General features: G+C 39.1%; 1 protein-coding gene across 5 annotated transcripts in view; it reads left to right on the top strand.

The window, feature by feature from the left end:
* Positions 1–16493, top strand: part of epb41l5 (erythrocyte membrane protein band 4.1 like 5) — a 29034-nt gene extending 12541 nt beyond the window's left edge. Inside the window, exons 8-26 of one of the 5 annotated variants that reach the window (XM_063213077.1) lie at positions 1900–2020; positions 2517–2604; positions 3595–3683; positions 4418–4487; positions 5254–5423; positions 6134–6237; positions 6346–6364; positions 6635–6674; positions 6818–6924; positions 7199–7347; positions 7454–7554; positions 8208–8321; positions 8753–8826; positions 9012–9081; positions 9470–9547; positions 13948–13989; positions 14529–14579; positions 15300–15415; positions 15850–16493. In XM_063213077.1, coding sequence (XP_063069147.1) covers positions 1900–2020; positions 2517–2604; positions 3595–3683; positions 4418–4487; positions 5254–5423; positions 6134–6237; positions 6346–6364; positions 6635–6674; positions 6818–6924; positions 7199–7347; positions 7454–7554; positions 8208–8321; positions 8753–8826; positions 9012–9081; positions 9470–9547; positions 13948–13989; positions 14529–14579; positions 15300–15415; positions 15850–15916 — 1670 coding nt within the window. In that variant the 3' untranslated portion in view covers positions 15917–16493. Of the gene's footprint in view, positions 1–1899; positions 2021–2516; positions 2605–3594; positions 3684–4417; positions 4512–5253; positions 5424–6133; positions 6238–6345; positions 6365–6634; positions 6675–6817; positions 6925–7198; positions 7348–7453; positions 7555–8207; positions 8322–8752; positions 8827–9011; positions 9082–9469; positions 9548–13947; positions 13990–14072; positions 14328–14528; positions 14580–15299; positions 15416–15849 lie in introns of those variants that run through there. The other 4 variants (XM_063213076.1, XM_063213075.1, XM_063213078.1 and 1 more) reach the window with 4 other exon arrangements.
* The last annotated feature ends 4343 nt before the right edge of the window (positions 16494–20836 follow it).

Genomic DNA, 20836 nt, shown 5'->3' with positions numbered 1-20836 from the left:
CCCCCTTTTGCCAACAAAACAGCACCTAATCTTCTCCTATAATGTTTCACAAGATGGGAAAAGACAGAAAGAGGGATCTTCAGCCATTCCTCTTTGGCAGAATCTCTCTAAATCATCCAGAGACCTGGGTCCTCTCCTCTGTACTCTCCTCTTCAGCTCACCCCACAGGTTCTCAATGGGGTTGAGGTCAGGGGACTGAGATGGCCATGGGAGGAGCTTGATTTTGTGTCTGGTGAACCATTTCTGTGTAGATTTGGCCATATGTTTAGGGTCATTGTCTTGCTGAAAGACCCAGTGACGACCCAGCTTCAGCTTTCGGGCAGAGGGCAACAGATTTTGATTTAAAATGTCCTGGTATTTCAAAGCATTCATGATGCCATGCACCCTAACAAGGTTCCCAGGGCCTTTGGAAGCGAAACAGCCCCACAGCATCACTGACCCACCCCCATACTTCACAGTGGGTATGAGGTGCTTTTCAGCATGCGCATCTTTCGTGGTACGCCAGACCCACTTAGAGTGTTTGTTGCCAAAAAGCTCAATCTTGGTCTCATCTGACCAAAGCACACGGTCCCAGTTGAAGCCCCAATACCGCTTGGCGAACTCCAGACGCTTGCGTTTATGATTGTGAGTGAGGAAAGGTTTTCTCCGTGCATGCCTCCCAAACAGCTTGTTGGCGTGTAGACAGCGCCTGATGGTTGATTTGGAGACTTTGTGACCCCAGGATGCTTCCATTTGTTGTAATTCTGTAACAGTGAGCTTTGGAGATCTTTTGATTTCTCTTACCATCCTCCTCACTGTGCGTGGTGGCAAAATAAACTTGGGTCCTCGTCCAGGCTTGTTTACCACTGTTCCAGTTGTTTTGAACTTCTTAATTATTCCTCTCACAGTGGATATGGGCAGCTGCAGTTGAGTGGCAATCTTCTTGTAGCCTCTGCCTGACCTGTGAAGGTCGACGCACATCTGCCTCACTTGTATGCTGTGTTCCTTTGTCTTTCCCATGTTTAAGAGTGGATAAGAGAAATGGCCTCGGTGTCACGTCATATTTATACCCCAGGGAAACAGGAAGTGATGAATTACTAATTAAATGTTCCTACATACTCTGGTAAACTTTGTAAACTACTGTAGAAATGACAGAAATGCTTCAATTATATTTATTTCCTGGGAATTGTTAAGGGTGCCAATAATTGTGGAACAGGTGATTTAATGAAAAATAATTATTTTTTAGTCAGGGATTTTTTTATTTTCTTACAATTCATTTGAGTTGAAGGCTACATTTTCCTACAATTTTCAGTGTGACAGTATTCTTCTGCAATAAACACTGAATTTATTTTAAGGCTTTTAACACATCTCAACCAGGGGTGCCAATAATTATGGAGGGCACTGTATGTAATTTAGTATCAATGGCAAATGTGCTGTATTAGAGATATGGAGGTTGGGAGTTTGAATCTCACTCGGACCCATGTTTGATTTTCAAAATTATATCTACCATGTATGTCATTTAGTATATCCCCAAAACGCAGAGCTACATGACTTTCAAGATGGAGGTTGGGAGTTCGAATCTCACTCGGACCCATGTTGATTTTCAAAATTATATCTACCATGTATGTCATTTAGTATATCCCCAAAACGCAGAGCTACATGACTTTCAAGATGGCTGAATTGTTTGGCCCATAACTTCTGACTGGGTGGAGGGATTTTTTTCCAACATTTCTTTTAGCTTTGTTTTCTTAATAGTAGTTTGTTTTTAATTTAGGGATAGAGATATCAAAAATAAAACTGCTTATCTCTGCCCCAAAAGGCAAGCCCGCTTCCAGCATTTTCTGTGAGAATGCAATCTAGTTGTCTTTTACTTCTTTAAGTCTATTTTTCATGCCTTTTCTCTTTCCATCTACCTTGCAGCTGAGCTGGGGGATTGTGACCCAGCAGAACATACACTGGATTTGGTGTCTGAGTTTCATTTTGTACCAGAGCAGACAGAAGACATGGAGCTGGCCATTTACAATCACTGGAAGGACTGCAGGTAGAAATACGAAGCTAAAATGTTTGACATTTAAGTAACGTCAGATATAAGGGTTAAATATAAATTGTTTCATTTTGGAGCATGGGGTGCCCAAAGTTTATTTGATTATTGAATTATTATTTAAAAGAAGGGTGGGGAACCTATGTTTTGAGGAACGTTTTATCCGGCCCCCGATGTAATTTTAATGTTATGCAGCTTCACATAAAATGTGACATATTTTGTAATAGAATCTTAGAAAAACATTTGCAATACAATTAAGTTATATTCAGGGGACCTGGAGAAGGTGGGGTCTGTTTTAAAGGTGGTTGCTGTCAATAAAGGACTAAAGTGCAGGGCGAAGTCCTGGTTTATGTTCATAGTACGGCCCTCGGAGGACTTTTCTGGCCCTCGGATGAATTTGAAATGGCCCCTTGAATGTAAAAGGTTCCCCACCCCTGATTTAAAAAAAAGAAAAGCAATGCGTGTAACACATGTTCCTGTCTGTTCTGTCCAACAGAGGACAGATGCCCTCACAAGCGGAAATTAACTATCTGAATAAGGCAAAATGGCTGGAAATGTATGGAGTGGACATGCACAAAGTGAAGGTAAGTCATGTACTCTATTTATGTATAACACTTTGTTTCAGCAGGGTGAAATGCCAAACAAATGTGTCCCGTTTCAAGACAGGCGAGGGGAATAAGCATTAGCGAATCAGAATTAGTATTTTGGGGGGAGTGTCGGGTGGGGCACTAATGGCAGGTGGGGTGCTCTTCCCTATTACTACTCTATGGCTACTTTATTGCGACTCATTTCAACCTTTGAATTACATCATCACAAAAGACTCTAGAACCAAACACAATAATTTCAGGTGTTATTCATGACATTGCAGTCTAGGTTTTGGACAAGATATTAGCTATTTTAAAATATTTTTGTTTTTTGATATTCAGATTTAATTCATTTTCTGATAAATGTTGTGTTTCATGTTTGTGTAATCTGTACAGCCAGAAAAGAGCTTTCAAACATCAAAGCCATCTCTTTGTGACCTAAATTGATCCGTCTGTGTCCAGGAAGGTATTAAGCCAATGTGGTGCACCCGGGCACTTAACAAAAAATAAGGGGGCAAAAAAGGGGGCACCAGTGAGTTAAGTTTGGGTCTTGTGTCTTGTGGCCTCTGGGCACTATACCGCAGTCCCTTATGGATAATCTAATCCTGGTGTGTGTGTGTCTGTCTGTCTGTCTTTCCATCTCTAGCCCATTGATGCCTGATGTTGTGTTGCGCAACATTGGCCCTGGCGCCTGGAGCTGCATTACGCAACATTCAGGCTCATGAGATTTGAGACAACTTTATTGAAAATCTCTGTTTGTTTGAGATGAATGAGCACATTCTAATGAAAGATGAGGGTCTTAGCTTTTAAATGCAACTTAGTGCATATTTGTCTGTGCTTCAGAAGCTGAGATATTTAGGTTTTTATAGACTGAGGGCAGCTTTTCTTAAAAAGGGCTCAGGCATTCAGCAGCCTTTTTTGCAGGTGCCTTAGGCGTCAATGGGTTAATCTACCATGTTTAAAATGTATGTTTGCTTATTCTCCTTTTAGGCTCGCGATGGCAATGAATACAGTTTAGGGCTTACTCCGACGGGGGTTCTGGTATTTGAAGGCGAAACCAAAATTGGTTTGTTTTTCTGGTGAGTATAGCTAGTTTTATAGTAGTTTATATCGGAAATATTACAGCATTTATATGACTGTGTAATAATGTGTTTAGCGTTCAGTCCATATGCATTGCGCAATGAGATATTGCTTTCATTCAATTACAGAAAATGTGACTGCTTTCACTTAGAAAAGAGTTAATTATTTAAAGGATAACTTCTGCCAATTTCGATATGCTGCACGCTGCCCTTGACTTGTCAGTACCCGGTGATTCTGCATTTTTGGAGCCCTTTCCGAGATCTGAGCTATTCTAATGGGGGCAGAGTTTGTTTACATTGAAAGCATAGGCCTACTCCAAATATTATCCCAAAAGGTATTGCTGTTCGCTAGTTCGCATCCATTTTGGATGTTATTGGGAATACATCAATATGTTTTTTGAAATGTAAACAAACGCCTGCCCCCATTACAATGGTCAGGATCTCGGGAAAAGTCTGAAGAAAAAAAAAAAAATCATCTCAGGTACTAACAAGTCCAGGGTAGTGTGAGCATTACAACTGCATGTCGAAATTGAAACAAATTGGTGACGGCACCTTAAAGGATAACTTCTGCCAGTCATATTTCCTTGAACTGTCATGGAATTCCGAAAGTAGGCTATTATGGGCTAATTCATCATCGTTTTTTTCTTTTACATGTGCTGCATGTCTGGTCTCATCTCTCTCTCTCTCTCTCTGTATGTGAATGTGTTTTATTTGTGTGTCTTACTTGACATTAGGCCAAAAATAACTCGTTTGGACTTCAAGAAAAGCAAACTGACTCTTGTGGTGGTAGAAGATGATGAACAGGTAAGGGCAGAAGAAGATGACCAGGTAAGAGTTCGGTAACTATTTTTAACTGTTTGTCTGTCAGAGGACGCGCTCAACTTCTGGGGAAAAAAATGAATCACTTAGGGTGCGCGATAAAAGGTATCAACTTAAAGAAGAAAAATCTGCACTCACAAGCTACGTTTCATTATTTATTTATGAATTACCACCATGTCCACAAGCGCGTCTGCTTGTGGACATGGTGGTAATTTATAAATAAATAATGAGACGTGGCTCGTGAGTGCGGATTTTTCTTCTTTGACCATTTTGTAACACTACATGTGCGTTTGTACATGTTTGTATTTGCCCATGCTTTCTTTCCCGTTGCGGGGTCATTAAAACAATATGTCACAATAGTGAGTACATCCTTTACCTTTCTGCAGATATTTAATGATATCTTTTCATGGGACTTAATTGCTTGTTCTACCTAAAGATGGCCAAAGATTTAAAGCCATATTGTGTGATTTTTCAAGTTGTCTTTAAAAAATATATGTTTTTAATTATTTTTTTTTAAAGTATTGCTTGATTAATTAGTAATCACCTTCATCAAACTGCAATGACCATTCACTTCTATTACTAAAGCTACTTCTATTCACTTCTATTACTAACTTGGGGGGTGTGGCTGATGGTGGAGGACAGACCTGAATATGTGCAACTGCCTGGAGAATAACTTAATCATACAATCCTGAAGACGTGTTTATTGGACAAACTCTTAAGTTAACTCCAATTTTGTTGTGTTTTTTTGTAGGGAAAAGAGCAAGAGCACACCTTTGTGTTTCGCATGGATCACCCCAAAGCATGCAAGCACCTGTGGAAATGTGCTGTTGAACACCATGCATTCTTCCGTTTGAGAGGACCTGTCCAAAAGGGTTCTGCCCGATCTGGCTTTATTCGAATGGGGTCACGATTTCGCTATAGGTAAATGAATATTACCTTAATACCACTGTATAAGGAAATGGTGTGATGCATGTTGCCTTGAATAAGTGTTATTTTATGTTGTTTTTTTAATCCTGATCCTGGGACCATGGAAACAAGTGATGGATTTGCATGTGAAAACTGAAAAACAAGAATATACAGGGACATTAAAGGGACAGTTTGGTCAATTTCAACATGCAGTTGTAATGCTCACACTACCCTGGACTTGTCAGTGCCTGAGATTTTTTTTTCTTCTTCTTCAGCTGTTTCCGAGATCCTGGTCATTGTAATGGGGGCAGCTCTTTGTTTACATTTCAAAAAAACATTTTTATTTATTCCCAAAAACATCCAAAAGGTTATTAAACATCAGCAGACAACTAGCAAACAGCAGTACCCTTTGGGAAAATATTTGGAGTTGGCCTATGTTTCATTTTTTAAAAATGTAAACAAACACTGCCCCCATTAGAATTGCTCATATCTCGGAAAGGGCTGAGCCGAAAAATGTGGCATCACCAGGTACTGACAAGTCAAGGGTAGCGTGAGCAATACAACTGCATGTTGAAATTGACCAAACTGTCCCTTTAAATATTACACACACCATAATGACCCTCACACTAATTTAAATATTGATTTACTGTTGAAACCAGAAGTTTACATACAGTATAATGCAGCGCAACAGTATGATTTCTGATTTCTGTGTTTTTTTTTTAAAGTGGAAAGACAGAATATCAAACTACTAAGGCCAATAAAGCACGGCGATCAGCTTCTTTTGAGCGCAGACCCAGTCGACGGTACTCGAGGAGAACCATGCAGCTGGGTGAGTATCAAAGGTGTAAAGCTCACAGCTAACCTCAGTAAAGTAGTGTTCATTTTAGATGTTTACTTTTGCTATTCTTTAATTGTGAAATATTCTTCTCTTTTGCAGCTTCGAGGAGATTGCAGCCGTGAGTCTATAAGTACCAATATATCTATTTGCTAAATAAATTGCCAAAACAAAAACGAATGGTCATACTAGTAAATATTACGTTATTATTTTGTTAATATTCATGAAAAAACATTTTGTCAGCACAGTTTCAATACCTACTCTTGCCACAATCCTATACAGTGCACCTTTAACGTTGGCATGTATAAACTACTTCTTTTAAAGAACAGTGAGTTATGTACCTTAATTACCAGTTACCGTCGAATACTTACTGCCGTCTTTTATCCCCTAGCCCCTACAATAATGGCTTAAGTCCAAACAAGGACAGAAAGGTAAGCTTTCTCCTAGTTTCTCATTCAGGCATCAGTTGTTGCAATGGTGCACATTATTTATCATTTTTCCAATTACTTTCCAATTACAATCAGTTTAATAAAAAAAGTGAAAAAATACCCAAGAGTTTGGTTTATCTCTTCAGGATCAGCCTGGCTCCGTGCAGATGGTAACTCCTGTGGTGGCAAGCTCACATGACAAACTGGAGACATGGGAAGCTGACATACCCCCCAGTGAGCAGGCGGGCACCAGGCAAGTTGCATCAACGATTATGAAAACCTGTTTTCTCTAAAGCCTCAAAGCTTCACATGCCCCATTCCCATCTACTCTCTGCTCACCATTCACACAGCACCTACGCTTGATTTATCTTTCTCTACTAGAAGATGTTTGGGTGTAACATCAAACACTGCCTACCCAATGCAAAGGAGTGTGCTCAAGTTTGCCATTAAAGATGTGTCCAAACCAAAACAGCGCCCAACCATAACCTGTCAGTAAACACATGTTCATGTTGTGTAATTTCCTACAGTTCTCCAGCAATCAGCAAGCTTCAATTAATTGACCTGGTGGAAGCACAACATGACGAGCTCAAGGTGTCAAGTTCTGCGACGGCAGCCATCCAGTCAGAAGAGGCCACTTTTGGCGTTGTCCCTGAAGTTCCCTGCGTTCCCCTCACAGGTAAGTGTTTTATGACAATAATGGTTATTATTTCACTTATTTTTTAACAATATTTGACCAAATACTGTGTGGAAATGTTTCACTCCAGCATGCTTTTCCTCCATAGACACAAGTGCATGTCTCAAGCCACCAGCAGATCTGCAGAGCACTTTACTCCTTACCCCTGCTCAGCCTGTCATCTACAGCAGCAAGACGGTAATAAGCAAGGTCTGTACTTTCATAGCACGTTAGATTGCGTGTGTGTGTGTGTGTGTGTGTGTGTGTGTGTGTGTGTGTGTGTGTGTGGTGTGTGTGTGTGTGTGCGCGCAATAACATATGACTGTGTATGTGTATTTGAAAGCATTTAAAATCAGCTGTATAGTTGTGATATTGTGCTATATAAATACTTGTTGTTAAATTGTTGTATTTCTAAGAATGCCCCAGTTACCTTTCCATGATAACATTGCTAAAAGAAGACTGCAAAAAATATGCATGAATGGTTTCAAACCTTGGAAAGTGGGAAGGCAAAGGAAAGGCATTCTTCCACATGACTCTTCATACTAGTTTTGATCAAAAAGGCTCATAATGTGCTTCACTGACACAGTTTTTGCTGAAAACACCCATTCACTCGTCGAGCATATTGATCCACCCTTACATGTAGATCAAATGTGCTGAAATTTTACAATGGAGTTCAGTTAGTAGTACAAAGGAAAAATACGGGAAAAGAAGACCGGGATTTTCTATAGTTGAGGTGTTTGATGCGCCTAATGTATATCGCACTTAGATTCTAAGATACAGCAATTCATAGGACATTTACTTTTGAATAGCATAGGTTTTTGTAAGTATTTTGCAGTTAAAACCATTTTTCACTTTTTTTTCAGGAGGACATAACAAAAAAGGTGGATGTTTATGATGATGTCTTAAATAGCAGTCTGGGGATCAGTCCAGCACAAGATGGCTTCTTCCTCAAATCTCATGCAGAAGATACCATGAAGGTAGAAGACTTAATTGCAGCACATTATTGAAACATAATTGCATACAAAAACAACACTTGTTTGTATGTTTTTTTTCCCCCCAATGTATTACACTGATCATGAAAAATGTTCATTCCTAGCATCTATTATATGACTTAGCATTGTGATGGCACTCTGTCTAGCTCATCTGTACAATTATTTGATGGCTTTCCTTAGGTTTGACAGAGACTAGTAAGATTGCCATCTACAATACATCTTGACTGGTGACGAAAAAAGTTAATTTAGAGCCCTGATAGTGCCAGTTTAAAGAGCTTGAAAAAAACTGTTGTATATATTGCACTACAGTGATGCACTTGTAATTACATACTTACTGTAACTGCATTTTGTTGCCCATTATTTATACATGTGTAATGACAAATTGATTGTAATTTAATCTAACGTTCTATTTGCAGGATGAGTGTATCACTTTAGGAATTGAAAGAAAGACGAGACAGAGAGAGGCTGTGTCCAAGGGAGCTGCTCTTGGGTCAGTTGTGGATCATCTCCATTGGTGTATAAAATATCAACTGATGTAGTGATTAAAAAACACCTGGATTGCCTTGGGGACTTTGTGGTTGTAATAAAAGGGAGCTTTTGTGAAAATCAACACATCAATGAAATGCAGTTCCATTGTATTAGAAATTGGTTGAGTAATTATCTTCCTTCCTCCAGGATTGAACCTGAATCAGAGAGGCTCAATTTATCTGAAACGCAGCTGTCTGTAGAACCTGCTCTTATGAAGGTAAATATACGTAACTTCTTGTATAGAACCAGGGGCGTCAGCTGACCCAATGCTATACAGGGGCACAGTAGGGCACACTGAAATAATTCACTACTTGCACTACTTGCAATAAATTAATTATATTATTGCAAGTAGTGCATGTGCACTATTTTGTGCACATTCTGTTGATTACTCCGTATGCTAAACTTGAGTTTAATTCCAGGTAGCAAGGTTGTTTTTTCTGAAACTCATATCGGGGCACAGCAAATCAATACCCAGTCACGTGCACCTGTGAAGGAAGGTCTAGCGACGCCCCTGTATAGAACTACATTGGAAATTGTGCTACACTGGAAATTAAATGTTGCCTTCTGCCATAAACAATCCTTAAAATGCTTGTTTACACACACAGGACAAATCGGATGAACGGGACAAGAGGGAAACCACCCAGACTGAGAACTTGATAGATTTAACGGACACAACCCTGGTTGTAAGTAGTCATTAAATGTTAACTCTTGTTTTGAAATTATAACCACCACTTATTGAAGTTGATTACGAGTTCTTAAAGTTAAGCTCAACATGTGAAATTGCACAAATGGGGAAATACTGCGTTTAAGGGTAAATTGAGATAGCTTGTGATGGTTACAGTTGAAATTTGGACACGTGCTGCTGATCCGTGACATGACGTTTCCGCTTGTGTGGTAACTACATATAAGCAATTTCCTGAAAGAAGATTGACTGTTCCTTTAAAGCAGCGCCTTCAACTAGGTCTGCACATCCATGAACAATTAATGTCATGGGTAACATTTTTGTAATGTTAACATAATTACAGCTTATAAGCGAATATGTGCAATATACTAATACAAGTATTAAAGTCTTTTTGCACATTGTGGAGTTAACCAGGCATTTCACCGCATTGTGTATGACAAACTACTCTGAGAGAATACAGAAAATATAATCTAATTCTAATAAAAGTATTAACAAAATCTTATCAAATCAGTAACATGTGTCAATCTGCACATTTCAATCTTACTTTCATCAAGCCAAAAAAGTTGATGAAATGCAATGGCTAAGACTGAAACTTTTTTGTGGAATGGTCAGATCATAATCAAAATACTAAAATAATACAAATGGAGTATTCTTATCATTCGTCACTAGTGATTTCCAATGGAAAAGCACTTGAGTTCACTAATCACAAAAGTTAGGGATGACTAGAAGGAGTGCATTTTATCATGTTGGTGGTTATGCATTGCATAGTATGGGAAAGGTGTTTAAAACCAGGCACGTGCACAGCATAGTTGCCCACGGTGCCCGAGCAACGGCCCTTTTGCCCACATTGGCTGATATTGCCCTTCCAAGGGAGGGGAAAATAATATGGCAATTATAATTTCATATTTCAATATCATTTGATTTCTTTATAATTCATAATTTTGATTGAAGTTTTGTACAATAAAGACTTAAGTCAGTCATACAAATTCATCAGACCCGTCGAGAATGGGCACGAGCAATGTGAGGTAGAACGCCTACGCAACAACTCCGGTGGGGAGGGAGAAGGCACGCGACAGGCGCTTGAGCGCCTATAAGAGACACGAAAGATTTTGAAGATGCCTGGGTGTCGGCTAGAGCCATACACACAGTCTACATATTAGGGTACAAAATATGCTCACAATCAACCTCTCTAATACAAAGTTGAGTTTAGAACTTTTAGTTATCATACATCTGACAGCCAGCCAGCGCCACGGTAGCAAAAAACCCCGACAGCCAGCTGTAGATATGCCTCGGAAAAATAGGCTAAGATTTCATGTTTCAACTGATTTGCTTTACAATTTGTATTTTTGATTGAAGCTTCCTAAATTAAGTTTTCATATTCAGATTCACCTGCACCTCGAGAGATAGGCAAAGGGAGGGGCAGCATGCGCGTTGCGGGGGCACGCGCAGCTCTACATGGGAGGGAGGGGGGAGCAAGCATGCGACCAGGGCAGAGACGCAAAATATGTCGAAGATGTCGTGGGAGTAGAGCGACTGCCCTGGCGGCCTGAGGTGAGCTGGAAACATAGCAGACTACACAGTATTAAACTACATGATCACAATTAATGTCTCTTAAAGCCGATCTCGAGTTTAGGACGTTTAGTGATCCTAAATCTGACAGCCGGTGTGCCACGTTCAGATATTGGGGAAAAACGACAACCAGCTAGCTTGCAGTCAACGTTTTAGATGGCTCAGGTTGTTTTGTGGAAGGCTAACCCAACTGAGAAACATGCAGATGACATGTCGTTTTATCAAGCAAGAGAGAACTTAAGGGGGTAGGCTAGCTAAAGGAAGCACATCTCTGTAGAGTTGGCTGCGAAAAAAATGAACAGGTGCAGGTGAGGCAGAGAATCTTTTTCAGGATTGTAGAGGTTTGATCTTGGTGAGACCGCTAGGAAAGTGCTTTTTCTTACGCTGATATATTCTCCGACCCAAAGATACTGTTTCCACTGTCAATGTTCATGTAATTGAAATAAATCCACTCCACATGATAACTGTTACTGTTCTTCTCAAGACATAGGCCTACAAAATGTGCATGAACTAACTAAAATATCTGTAATGAAAATAAAAGGTTATAAAGTCTGCGAGAAGCTCGGAGCTTCAGAGCAACAGATAAGAACTGGTCGCTCCCACGCCACGGTTCTTTGCGATCTGAAATGAAAGCCGGCTCGTCAATTCTTAAAGCGACAGTACACATTTTTAATATAGGCTACAAAAGACCCAACAAATGACCTAAACCTGTGAATTCTTATTGTTTTAGCTTTCCTACATAATATTCATCATTTTAATCATGGAATATGCCTATTAAAGTGTTTATGAAACGAAAACAAACTGTCATTCCCATTAAAGCCTTGTTTTTTCTGATAGCATCGATGAGACTTTGAACCCAATCATCCTGGAGGAACTTGTGAAAATGGCAACTCAAAGTGTGAATTCTGTGAAATTTGGTGTGACTAATGAGCTGGGCTGTGACATCATAGAGGGGAGTCCCTGGTTTGCTAGTATGGCGATCTGAGAAAACAACACACATGTGATGGACCCACATCTTATAAAGGAACCAAAATTCTGATACAAACATCAGCGTGTCGAAAAACCACACATCCAACCTCATGAGAAAAAAAAACAGCAGCAGAAATCTATTTCAGAGGCACTGATACATCTGCAGAAAGTGACATGTCTGACAGGCGAAGTGACGATTGTTGACATAGCCTGACAGTTCGTTTTGTTTATGGTTACGGTTGCTAAGGGCGCTTTGCCATGACCCACAGATGACATGGCGTGTGTATTTGTTGACAAATGGGGGGCATTTTGATTCAATTGCGCGATATAGTGTGATTGAAATGCATGTAGGCTACATGCAAAAATATCATCAACTAGAGAAAAAAACGGAGGTATTAGGCTGTTGGAAAAACGCCCTATATAGCCTGAGTCCTCAGCATATTTTTAGCATTTATCATTATTATTATTTTTTGTGCTCAAAGTCACAGGCGTCGCGTGTCCCTCAGCCGGACTCTGAGGACGAGGTGTGTCCAAACGTCAGCCACACGTGCACCACAATACTCAAAACAAACAATCAACGCTTCAAAGTAGGCCTACGCTATGTGCATCTCCGTTTATTCGCTAAGCAGTAGCAGGACTTTTTCTAGGATTTTTTGGCATGAGGGAGCATCATGGCAGGTTACAGGGGGTGAAGGGGGGTGTTCCCCCCCATGAATGAGAAATTTATTAGGGGCGCTCAAATATATATATATATATATATATAAAAATAAAAGTATGAGGGTGCACCCACGGAGGTATGAGGGTGGAGCGCCCCTATTTCCCAGTTCAGAAAAAGTCCTGAGTAGCCCAATCTGTGAGTTGGCTGTCCTCGACTGAGAGCACCACGCTGATGTGCGGATATCCTCCCAAAACCAATTTATTGACCAGTTGAATGGCAATCAACAAAAAGTGCATATTCCGAGAGCATTCGCATCGGTTTGGCATGTAATGTGCATTACCCTTTCCTGAAAACAACATACAAAGCAGATGGACAAGGTAAAACGAGTAGCCTAAAGCAAAGCAGTGCACTCACCTGTCTTCGTGCCCGAGCAGTTACAGGGGCAGTTTCAGTCTGCACGCCGGCGATGTCAATTGTTGGAACTGCTTGAGGCAATAGCATTCTCTTCAGTCCAACCATGCCCGCGACCTCCACATTTGTGGTGAAGCACAAGGGGTGGAAATGTGCCGAGCACAACAGTGACCACGAGCTTGCTTCAAAACCACGCATTGGATCCACAGAGCCCTAGCTTGATTTAGCCTTCTCCTTGTCGGCCACAGTTCCATCATTCTTCACAGAAGGGAACTTGTGCAAAGATATTCCTTCTGTCAAGTAGCCATTTTTGCAGCTGGCACCGTTCGGCCCTCCAGCAACACACTGCTTGACACTGCGCTTTGTTTTGGTACTAGCCGCCATTGATCTGAACAAGGTGGAATGAGGTGAACTCACCCCTTCTATGTCACGCATATCATTTGCATAAAATTTGCATGTCACCAAAAAAACACTTTTTGGGAACGTTTTAACATGACTTTTAGGACAAAATATCACCCAGAAAATATCCCATTTTATTCACAAGGCTTAGAACTTTCAGAATCTGTCCTGGAAATGGTCAAATTCCTTTATTTTGTTTTCGTTTCATAAACACTTTAATTAAATTTCAAATTCAATTTAAATGATCTTTTTAACCATTTTTAAACTATTTCTTTTTATTATAACTTAAAGTCTACTTTGGCTGCTACAAGGATTATAAAGATGACAGTGGGTTAATTGATTAAGCATCCTCATATTTAGCCTATTAATTTACTCATCATTTCATTTCATTTAAGATGAGGATGACTCAGAGACACGGACCTCTGCACATAGGGCAGGTAGGCATAAGACTGATCATCTCTGTGACTGATACAGGTTTAAAAACTATCAAGGCTTTTTCTTATAATTTCATTTAATTTAGGGGCAGCCACATACCACACATGAGGAAATGTGGATCAGGAGACATTTAGGGCAGGTGGGCATAAGGCTGATCATCTCTGATATGATTAATAGGTAGGCCTACATGTTTAAAAACTAGCATGTTATATCATATGGTACGCATATTCAAGATACTATACAATAAAATAATATTAATAATTATGACAATAATATACTACTTCTACTACTACTACTAAAAATAATAATACCCATGGTGCAGTTTCCTAAAAATTCTGAAGGCCGCTCATTGTTGATGGTTCATTGTTTTTTTTGGGGTTTTTTTGGGGGGGGGGGGTGTTGCCCTTTCTGCAGGTTAGAGCAACTGCCCTTTGAGATTCCTGTGCACGTCCCTGTTTAAAACCTTTTTGAAAGCCATTGATGCAATGTACCGGTAACCACAGACAAAGTGGCAGGTATTGAGTGTCCTGTTTTCTTGCAGGTGCAGCCGAAACCGGTCATCACTCCAAGATGGATTATCCCAACATCTGCTGTGAGTGTTTGTTTAAAAACAATAAGTATTATTCGTTACATTACTCGATTACTCATAGAAATAATCATCAGAATACCCAATTCCAACAACACCCCATAGTTGCTGCTCTGTCTTCAGATCTTAAAAATGCAAAAAATAATTCCGTCCGTTGTGTGCCATGGACCATGAAAACCCATTTAAAAGCAGCAAGCAATTCGATTCTCCTCATAAAAGGTTTCAAAACTAAAGAATTAAAGTAAATATAAGTTTTTAGTTTTACTATCTCTTGTAAAAAAAATAATTGACAGTATAAATTAATTTTGAAGTCAGTCCTTCAGGATTTAATGATTTCTTTCTGTGATTTTTGCGATTTTGCAACTGCATTTTACCAAAGATGTTTTCTGCTCTTTTTTGTTTTCCTTACTTGTAAAATCCATAAAAGGTTCAAATGGGCTTAAATAGGCCATGACACGCATTGGAAGCCTGCTTTTCGATGGCAGCACAAGAGCTTTACTATTCAATTTTGTAACAGGTCTAATTCTTCCACTTACCATTGTGTATACCGGTAGTCATTATACAGAAAATGAGATTTTTACTGCTGAATCATTAGTACAAATGAAGAAACTGACTTGGATAATATAGTATTGAAAGACTATTTATGACATTGCTCATTATCATAATGTAATTGTTTGTTATTCATCTTTTAAAAAAAATATTTTTTCTAATTATTTTATTTTTTAGCCTGGCTTGTCCAACAATGGTCTCGTTGGACTTGGTTGTGCAGAAAAGACATCTACTTTCCCACAAGAAGGATTTCCACTGACTACACAAACACAACTGGCATATGCCCAGTGCAGGTAGGTGAAATGATTTTGAATTCAACCAGCAATAGCATCATGGTGCAAATCATGTATTTCGTCCAATTTTCCTCAAAAAACATTAATGAAATTGAGTTGAAAAATTCGTAGACATATCAAAGTAAATGAAACATGAGCATTCATAACACAAACCACATGTTTTATGCAGCCTTTCTTTTACAGAAGCTGTAGCAGGCATTTTGGTATTTAATCACAGATTTATACATTGAAATATGCATGCAATATTTTTTTTATTATTAAATCAACATTTAATACTACCAGCAGTGGACTAATAGTACACACATTTTTCTGGTGTAAAAAAGGAATGGCATTACTTTGTGTGATAGTGCTTTTGGTTGGAGGATTTGTTGTTGATGCACGTGTCATGCATGCAGCAGCCAATGAAGGAGAGATTTTGCTTTTACTTTACACAGCATTCCAGCACCACAGAAAGATGATGATGACCACAAGCCCAAGGGACTACTAACAACGGACCTCTAGATTTAGACAAATCAGCTATACATACACTGATTATTTTTTGTTAATGATGCTATATTTGGATAGTCTCAATCACTGTCATTTTAATCTCTTCACTGTTCCTTATATAAATGTACAATTATTTACCTCCTCCAACCACTTTTTCCATCGTCAACAACACTGGCAATGTGTATAATCTCATCTCATTAGTTTTGTGTTTTTGAATTCTGTCATAGTGCTTACCTTTAATCCATTGACCTTTTTATTCCTATCAGTTGTATGTCATTTTATTTGCCTTATTGTGTTCTTAATGGATACATTTGTAAGATGTCATACATGCAAAATTAATTTGATTACAATTGTAACCACTGTCTATAATTTAATTACAATTTTATCATGGTGGTGATGTACTGCCACTTATGTTTAAGGCTCTTTTTGCAATAATTGCCATGTATGTACTCTTGACCTTTTGCTTTGTAGTTTGATTTTATTTTCACTTTTCATCCATTGCTTCACAACACAATGCACGAATGTAGAAGCGGCTGTATCAAAATCTCGATTGCTGTAGTTGATGCAGATGAAAATAAAACCTTTTAAAACATTTTTAAAACTAGTAGCCCTTTGAAAAGATTGAAATGGTTGAAATAACAGATCTACAGGACTCTAAAAAAAGAAAGTCTTGAGTTGTTCAATATAAGGGTCTGTTTATACAAGGACAACTGCAAGGGAAGACGACAAAGTATTTGATCAGAAGTGCCTTTTGGCCCTGCCATCGGGGATTGAAGACGCACACATCTGAAGACTCCGTCCAGAGTGGGGAGTTTGGAAGACGACACGGGTTGTATCTAAACGGCAAAAAAAAAAAAAAAAAAATCCTAAACATGTTCACGTTCCATACATCTTCACTTCACTCATCAGGCCCCGACGGTGAGGTTTGCCGTGTAAATGCAATGACACTTCACATAAAATATTTTGTCTTTTTCACTCGCAATTATCCTTGTGTATAAGGTTTTTGAAAAAAATGAAGATGAGATGCTACTTTTGCATCCTCTGGTTTGATAGTCACCATATAAACGTATAATGAAACTAACAAGAGAATGCCAGCTTTCCTGCTTTCAAAGGGCCAAGTCCACTGTTTTTGTGATTTGGACCTTGGTTCTGGGATGAAGCTCACTGTCAGCTGCACCCATTTCACTTTTATGTCTTGTCATGGCATGTATATTTTCAGCTGCTGGGAAACAATCTGAGTATTCTGAAGATATGAAGGCCTATTTAGCCATATCCGTAAAATGCCAAGGCACGGACATGCAGAAAGGAGTTTGTTTTTATTTTTCCATTGTGACCGGGTGGTGCTTGCATGTTTTTTTTGTCATAGTGTAGTCTGCAGCTATGGGGGAAACAATTGAGCAACTTGCTGTACTTGAAGCAGTGCTTCATATTTACAATTCATCTAGCCCAGTGGTTCTCAACCATGTTTGAACAAACGTCCCCTTTTCCTCAGCATATGTCTCCCAGCACCCCCTTGACCCCATCGTGACATAAAGGCTAGTCTTTAATTCTCGCCTTTCTCGAATTCATTAGAGATGTACCAAGGAGATGTACCGAATCCTTTAAGGTTCTGCCGAATACTAAATCCACTGGTTCAGCCAAAACCCAATACAGAGTTCTACTCCTGCCATCAGCTAGAAAATTATAATGCAGGGAAAACTCACAGTGCATTTCTTTTCTTAATAGCAAGATAGAAACGCATCACGTAGAATGAATATTTTATTATTGCAAACTATAAAAACATAGGCAATAGCTTCTACAGTACCACTTTTTTTTTGGAATAGGCAGTAAAATACCAAAATAATAGCATGGGGGCTATTATTTACAGTATGTCACAGAAACAAGCACACCCCTCTCATGTTTGCAGGTTAAAGTCCTGTAGAGCAACATGATCTCCAAAAATTCCGTGCTCCTGGACACGGATGTTAAAGACACAAAATCCGTGTCCAGGAGCACGGATTTTGCCAAAATTCCGTGCTCCTGGACACAGACTTGTTTTCCGTGCTCCTGGACACGGAATTGATTTCCGTTATGGACACACAGAAGTGCTCTCTTTATACTCCCACAGCTCTATGTTTCCACAGTCTTTGACCTCAGTAAAGTATTTTTCCTCAAAAAAAACATTTCTTACTGACAGGTTAGGGTTAGGGATTGTTTTGGTCTGGGCACAGCTAGTATTCTTTCATTCATTATATGAATTTGATAGCCTATCAACCAACTGGAAAAGGTCTTTCTCAAAAATATGTCTTTAATGACAGGTTAAGGTTAGGGAATGTTTTGGTCAGGGCACAACTTACATTTCTATAGCATTATTTTGCTTAGGATTAGCATTTGGTATGTATTTTCTAATGATAGAGTTAACACAGTGCTGTGAGTATATGGAAAGCACTTCCGTGTGCCCATCACGGAAAACAATTCCGTGTCCAGGAGCACAGAATTTTGGCAAAATCCGTGCTCCTGGACACGGATTTTGTGTCCTTAACATCCGTGTCCAGGAGCACAGAATTTTTGGAGATCAGGCTGTGTAGAGAGTGTTTGAGAAGGGGCCGTGTTGGCCCAAAACATCAAGAAATTAAGGGATTTTAACAAAGGTCGTTGATTTTACAGATCAGACACTTAAAAAAAACTCACTTGGTTACCATCACATATGCTTGACACCATATAAAGCAACTTTGTTTATCATGGTCTCATCAGAGACAAACAGACCAAGGATATGGATCACTGGAACCATGTTGTGTGGTCTGATGAGACCGAGATAAACAAATTTGTTTTAGATGGTGTCAAAATATTGTGTGGTAAACAAGTGAGTTAAAAAAAAGAAAAAAGGTCCCATCTGTCAAGTCAAGCATGGTAGTTAGACTGACATGGTTTAGGGCTGTATAAATGCCGTCAACATTGGAAAGTTGAATTTCACCTAAAGAAACATGCACGTCAACATGTAGGCCTACTGCAACTGCTGAAGCAGATCAGTGATTGCATTATATTTATTCTATACAATGTATTCAATTGCACTGTTGAAATATCTAAAAGCACCTCAGATATCCAAATTATACATTTTCAAAACTACTGAAGCTAAACTGAAGCAGATAACTCTTCCACCTGTTAGTACAGCGCTCCTCAGGTGTCTGAAAAGGACAGTTACTGTATGAGTTGGTCGGTGAAGATGATGCAACAGCTGTGCAACGTGTTCCCCGGGACTTCGGAGAAGTGGCTGTTCCTTCAGAGTATGGAAAACATGCTGTCTGAGGTCTCCATGGAGATGTATGAGCTCATCATGTCAGGTCAGTGTGGGGCTGATGGCCAGAGCATCTCTGTCTGAAGCGCTGCAGACCAGACTGTCAAGCTTTGTATGTATACATCAGGTTGTGCGGAATTAATAGGGCAAACAAATTGTTTGACCGTATTGTCTATTTTATCCATATTTTCGCAGCACCAACCTGCACAGTATGAACTTGAAAACCTAATAGATTTAAATGCTGGATTTGGTGTTGGAAGGTGTGCATAAAAAGGACAATGTTTTCAAAAAACGTGTTTGCCTATAATAATTCTGCACACAGTGTAGGCTACAGGGTGTCTAAAATGTATACACACTTAAAATGATTATTTGTTTTGATTATTATTGTTTGTTTGTTAAAATGCATGTTATTTGCAAGCATTGCATTTTGTTATCCCTTATTCTCAAACTAATATCTTAAGTTTTAGATATGAGACCTGTAAAAGTAACTGAAAGTGGATGTAGTCATTGAAAGTGAATGCACAAAAATTCCAATAGCATTGTGTGCGATTCTCGTAACTCATGTCTGGGTGAGAATTGATGTCAACCAGAGGTGACAGAACAGTAAATTCATGTCTATAAATTGCATTACACTTTGAAAATTACATGAATTTCAATAAGCAACTACTTCACATTGATTTAATGTGTGTATATGTTTTTCAGGGCACCCTACACACACACACACACACACACACACACACACACACACACACACACACACACACACACACACACACACACACACACACACACACACACACACACACACACACACACACGTGTCCCAAAACCTGTGCAGTCTGCTGAATGCCTGTGCACACTTCCACACTGACATCCTCTACATGTTCCTCAAACAAGGCTGAAAAGCACCTCCACACCCTGTTACACGTACCAGAAACACAAGACAAGAATTGTGGGTTTGTCATGGCACTCATGTGCTCTGTAGGATGAAATGATTTTGTTTACATTACACACAATACTAAGTGGAAGTATAAACTTGCTTCACTGTAGCGATACATTTCCATGAAAAGGAAAGCTATAAGATACTTCAATATGTGGTGTGACTATAGGAATGATCAAGACGGTCCTTTTTGGTGTCCACTTCGTTGGGTGGAAATGCATGTAGAGGTACACATATACTGTATCTGTTACATATTTTTCTTTGCATTATGCATTTTTCTTACTATTTACTACATACTTTTATTGTAGTTCTATTAAACACACATTATATATTTTTTTATTTTTCAGCATCAGATTTCCCTCAGGTACCCATTTGTCTGACTCATGTTGTTTGTAAATGTATTCTTTGTATTGCTGAAGTCATGTTGAAGACATTTATTAAAACTTTGTATACTGATACAGGTGAATTTATTTATCGATGGAGAAGCTGATGACAAATGTTTTTGAAGATTACAACATCGTACAGCATTTTGGAATAACAGCAGTACTCTCTCAGAGAAATCTTTGCATAGAGTGATTGGTCGGTGCCAGTGAAAGTAGATGCATTGTGAAACAATGATGAAAGCGTCATAGAAACCTTTTTTTTATAGTTCTACCAGAACAGCTATTACTGTGAGTTTTGAAATATGTCATGAATTTATACCCTCAAAAAGGGTCTCTTT

Source organism: Engraulis encrasicolus, chromosome 13 (genome assembly GCF_034702125.1).
Source record: "Engraulis encrasicolus isolate BLACKSEA-1 chromosome 13, IST_EnEncr_1.0, whole genome shotgun sequence".
NCBI lineage: Eukaryota > Metazoa > Chordata > Actinopteri > Clupeiformes > Engraulidae > Engraulis > Engraulis encrasicolus.
This window is presented reverse-complemented; position numbering and strand designations above follow the sequence as displayed.